We start from the raw sequence: 5,630 nt of genomic DNA, 5'->3' as shown, positions 1-5,630 counted from the left end.
GATCCGGTGACTACCCAGTACGCTCTGAAACCTTTCCGGTGTCCGAATAGCATCGTCCTATATATCAATCTTTACCTCCGAACCATTTTGGAGCTCCTTGTCATGTCCGTGATCTCATCCGGGACTCCGAACAACATTCGTTCACCAAATCACATAACTCATATAACACTATATCGTCAACGAACGTTAAGCGTGTGGACCCTATGGGTTCGAGAACTATGTAGACATGACCGAGACACCTCTTCGATCAATAACCAATAGCGGAACCTGGATGCCCATATTGGTTCCTACATATTCTACAAATATCTTTATCGGTCGAAGCTTATGACAATATACGTACTTCCCTTTGTCGGTATGTTACTTGCCTGAGATTCGATCGCTGGTATCTTCATACCTAGTTCAATCTTGTTACCGGCAAGTCTCTTTACTCATTCTGTAATACATCATATCGTAACTAACTCCTTAGTCACTTTGCTTGCAAGCTTCTTGTGATGTTTATCACCGAGAGGGCCTAGAGATACCTCTTCGATACACGGAGTGACAAATCCTAATCTCGATCCATGCCAACTCAACAGACACCTTCGGAGATACCTGTAGAGCATCTTTATGATCACCCAGTTACATTGTGACGTTTAATAGCACACAAGGTATTCCTCTGGTATCCGGGAGTTGCATGATCTCATAGGCGAAGGAATATGTATTTGACATTTAAGAAAGCAATAGCAATAAACTAAACGATCATATGCTAAGCTAACGGATGGGTCTTGTCCATTGCATCATTCTTACTAGGGACACGGTATTTGTTTATGTATCCACACATGTATTTAAGTTTCCAATCAATATAGTTCTAGCATCAATAATAAACCTTTATCATAAATAAGGAAATATAAAATAACAACTTTATTATTGCCTCTAGGGCATATTTCCTTCAGATTATTGGTGTCAACACGTGCGTGGCGCACTAAGCAACATTTAGGGCTCATTCGGTTTAGAGAAAACTAAAACGTAGAAATTAGGATTAGTATAGGAATTTGATAGGATGGCACTTGCCATTCTAAGGAATTGACCTGCCTCATTCTTACGCGCAAAATGAGTTTTGAGTGAATGTCTTGTTTCCTTCAAAACACAGGAAATGAGCAGTGTTCCTACGAAATTAGTATACGCACTTCCTATAAACTGAATGCATCTATAGGAAAGTTTCCTCTGGAATCCTTGTTCCTATGTTTTTCCTATGAAAATCCTCCAAACTGAATGAGGCCTTACTAGTTCAGCAATCTTGCAAAAAAAACATTTACTAGTTCAGTACTACCTCTGTCCTGGTTTATTGGTCCCTTTTGTAATTTGTGCCAAATTTTGACCAAATATTTAACTAACAAAATATTAATGCATGTCAACAAAAATTATATCATTGGATTCGTATTTGAACATAGTTTCCAATGATATAACTTTTTGTGACATGCGTGAATATTTTTTTAGTTAAATTTTATGGTCAAAATTTAACACAAAATACAATGGGGACCAATAAACGAGGACGGGGTAGTAGTTCTGAATAGAAGTCCTTTGCCCCTAAAAAAAGGTAAACGCTTGTATCCGGCGCGCTGGCCGAACGTTCCACCGGATGCCTCGCTCGCTAACACACTTTGTGGACTCGTGCACGCGACCACCTCGCTCTTGGCCACACGCACACTGCTTTCTCCTTCTGTCTTATCCCCCTACAACACAGCGCAGCCACTCGTTGTCCCGGTCTCTGTTTGCTCCCAATCCCCTACCTCCAAACTCCCATCCCTGGTCAGCCCAACACATGAATCTTCCCCGACGAGTGACTCCCCGATAAGTTGGAACCGGTGCACCTACACGGCTTGCTCAGCGCCCAATATCGTCGCTCCATCATTGCGGGCGAGACCCTCTCCCATCCCCGAGGCCATGGCCGCCTAGAACCCTCGTGGATACCAGCGAAGTCCTCCGCCCAAGTCCGGCTTCGAGTCCCTCCAACGTAGCTACGGGAACCGTCCATCAAGATGCAACGACTGCGAGTGGCGGTGCTGCACATGGCCTTGCTACAATCGTCGTCGACGGCTGCACAACAAGCGGTGGTGGTGGTGCACACCGGCCAAGGCATGATGAGTTTTTGCTGAACCGGCATCCTTGTGTGCTATAACCAGCCACATAATTTGCTACAACCCGCCAGGGCATTGCCCAGAAGCTGCAACCGCGCTAACCGGAGTTGCAAACGGCAACGCCGTCATCGACATTTTTTGCCACAACCATGATCGCAGGTGCTACAACCGTGCTCACCAGAGCTGCAGCGGCGACACCATCATCGACAATTTGCTTCAACCGGGCAGCAGGGATGCTGGAACCGTTGTTTTTTTGTAGCAAGAGTTGACGGAGATGAAGACTCGCAATCCTCTTATTTTTGCTGGAACCGACTAGTAGCGGAGCTACAACCATGTGATGTAGATGTTGGAACAATTATCGACAAAAGCTGGAACCAGTGTTTTGTTTTGCTTCAGCTGGCGAAGTGGTGCTGAGACAACGACGGGCGCCGCTGCCGTGGGCTAAAACCAACACAATCAAAAGGGAAAATTTTGTTTTTGCCACTCTAATTTTTGCCAATTTTACTTACGCCACTCTAAAATTTGACACCTCACTTTTGCCACTCTAAAATTTGGCAATGTATCACAAATGCCATTCTGTCAGGTCAAGGCACAGTTTGACCAAACGAAGCAGGGCAAAGACAATATTGCCCTTGGTTTTTTGTTTTGCTTTTGCCACTACAGTTTTTGTTGAAATTTTACTGATACTTGACAAACACAGCAGATGCGTTGATTCGACCGAGTTCATCTACTAATAAGAAAAAAAATGCAAACAGATTAAGCAGCCGCGCATCCATTCATACATCTCCGATTCACCACACTTTCACACACATACATCAGGCGCGCAAGGCACAACACATACATATGCATCTCCAATGGAGGCAACGCCATGGACGGAGAGTAGTACGTCTCAGCCATGGAGAAGAGCAGGAGCTGGAGACGACTTGGGCTCATCCACGGTCGCGAGCGCTGCCACCTTGATGCACGGAGCTCGGTAGGATGCCTACGGCCGCGAGCACCACCATACACTGGTGACGAGGCAGAGGCGTGCACCCAGTCGGTGCTGGTGATGAGGCGGCGTTCCGGAGGTGTATAGCCGGCGTTGCTGACGATAGAGGCACGCAGGCCCATGGGGTCCCAGATCCCGAGTGAGCAGGGACTGCGTCCCCGTCCCGGACGAGAGGAGGTAGGGGAGGACGAAGGTGGGTCGTTGCCAGCCCTTCGGAACGAGGAGAGCGACGCGGAGCAAGGAGATATGCCTCGAAGGTGAGCTCCTCCATGAGAAGCGCAGGCGGCGGCCAGGCCTCGCGCGCGACCAGGCGGCAGCTCCGGCAGGGGCCGTGCCGGACGGCAGGGGTGGAGCGCCGAGCGCCGGGATGGAGGCGGCTGGCTGTGGTGGCGAGCGGGGACACGGCCGAAGGTGGCAAGGCGGCGGCCGGAGTTGGCGGCGGTGAGTGGATGCGGGTGTGTGTGGTGCGGCTAGGAGCTAGGACGGCTGGATGGGTGTGTGTACTGATTAGGGTCTGGGTCACTTTCAAAGTGGCCCCACAAGTCAGTAGGGGCAACTTATGTCATTTTTGAAAATACTGACAGGTTTTTTTCGGGTCAACTGGGTAAAAGAAATGGTCAACTCACGGAAGTGTAACAAAATGGCATTTGTGATACATTGTCAAAAACTAAGAGTGGCAAAAATAAGATGTCAAATTTTAGATTGCCATAAGTAAAGTTGGCAAAAACTAGAGTGGCAAAAACAAAGTTTTCCCCCACTCAAAAGTTACATCCGGCGTTTTGTATTGTTGTGAAGGTTATGTGCCGAAACAATGACCCAAGAGATGATGGCGAGGGACGGCGGGCGGGCACCGATGCGCCGAGCGTTGACGGCGAGAAGCGGCGGGGGCGGCGCAACCCGGTGCTGCAACCATGGGGGTCGGGAGCTACAACCCTCTCCGGCCGGTGCTAGGAACGGCGCTGCTGGAGCAGCGACGCGTCCACGACCAGGAGTTGCACGACGAGGTAGCCATGGTGAGCGATTTGAACGGCGATGGGGAAGGCCAAGCGCACCGTCAACGGCGAGAGGCGCGTGCCCATGGCTGGGGGAAGGTGGCCGCCTGGCCGGCGGCGCTCGCCGTCGCTTTTTTCTCGCGTATTTGGGGGGAAGAAGATAGACGACGGGAGGATGAGAACAAAACAGACGGTCGATCTGAACGGTTAAAGGGCAGTGCATCGGACGCTCAGGGTGCGACCGACCCAAATTTGGGCAGGCGCCTGTCATTGCCTAAAAAAAAATCTGCGTTTTTCTTTCAAAAGGAAAATCTCTCTGTGCGTATCCTATAGAAAGAGAAAAAAAATCTCTCTGCTGCCCCGAATGACATGTGGGGCACAAAGCTACCGCACTACCAATTCTGAAGGTCGATCCTCTAGAACTTTCTCCATCGGTGCCCGAAAGACTCCCCGCTGCTCCGCGCTCGTTCCACCACCTTTCAGAAGTTTCCATTACCTTCCAGACCCCCCGCCTCTGGCGACCTACATAAACTCCCTCTCCTCGCCATCGCATCCCCACCAAAGCATTCCACAAAATTCAACAAGCAATCCAACGCAGTCCAACCTGAGGAGATCGATCGAGCTCAAGATCCGCGAGCGAGAATGGCGGGCATGGTGTTCGGCTTGGAGAACCCAATGATGACGGCGCTGCAGCACCTGCTGGACATCCCAGATGGCGAAACCGGTGCCCCCGGCGGCGAGAAGCAGGGCCCGACGCGCGCCTACGTCCGCGACGCGCGCGCCATGGCGGCCACCCCCGCCGACGTGAAGGAGCTGCCGGGCGCGTACGCTTTCGTGGTGGACATGCCGGGGCTGGGTTCCGGCGACATCCAGGTGCAGGTGGAGGACGAGCGGGTGCTGGTCATCAGCGGCGAGCGCAGGAGGGAGGAGAAGGAGGACACCAAGTACCTGCGGATGGAGCGCCGCATGGGCAAGCTGATGCGCAAGTTCGTGCTCCCCGAGAACGCCGACATGGAGAAGATCTCCGCCGCGTGCCGCGACGGCGTGCTCACCGTCACCGTCGAGAAGCTGCCGCCGCCCGAGCCCAAGAAGCCCAAGACCATCCAGGTCCAGGTCGCCTGAGATGCATCGTGTGCGCGTCGAATCGAAGCAGAGTGTGAGTGAGTGTGAGTGAGTAGCGAGTTTCCTGTGATGAGTAATGGAGTGTATGTCTTCTGATATCATCTGCTAGAGCCTAGAGGGTGTGTGTCGTGATGGTTTGATGTTTCGTTAATGGAAATGGGGATGATCTCCGGCTTCGCCTGAATAAAACTTGCGATTCTCTTGGCCACATTTTCTATTGAAAAATCAAAGATGTTCGTTTCTTCTCAGTGTTTTGAAAATTCAGAAAGCTGTGTTTGTAACTTAACGGAAAACTGGATAAGACCAGAACATGTGGAATAACAAAATTAGGTGGAAACCGAACTAGCTCTGAAGTGTTCTTTGCACCAGGGAGAAATTCTAATTAGAATTGAGAATTCAGAAATGTTATTC

The 5,630-nt window shown here is 50.5% G+C and overlaps 1 protein-coding gene across 1 annotated transcript; it reads left to right on the top strand.

The window, feature by feature from the left end:
* Positions 1 to 4,641: 4,641 nt before the first annotated feature.
* LOC123065005 (17.5 kDa class II heat shock protein-like) lies at positions 4,642 to 5,429 on the top strand. The gene has a single exon (XM_044488381.1). It carries the CDS (start codon positions 4,740 to 4,742, stop codon positions 5,217 to 5,219), a length of 480 nt encoding a protein of 159 aa, XP_044344316.1. The 5' UTR covers positions 4,642 to 4,739; the 3' UTR covers positions 5,220 to 5,429.
* The last annotated feature ends 201 nt before the right edge of the window (positions 5,430 to 5,630 follow it).

Source organism: Triticum aestivum, chromosome 3B (assembly GCF_018294505.1).
Source record: "Triticum aestivum cultivar Chinese Spring chromosome 3B, IWGSC CS RefSeq v2.1, whole genome shotgun sequence".
Lineage (NCBI taxonomy): Eukaryota > Viridiplantae > Streptophyta > Magnoliopsida > Poales > Poaceae > Triticum > Triticum aestivum.
The sequence above is the reverse complement of the archived record's forward strand: the minus strand, read 5'-3'. Positions and strand labels throughout refer to the sequence as shown.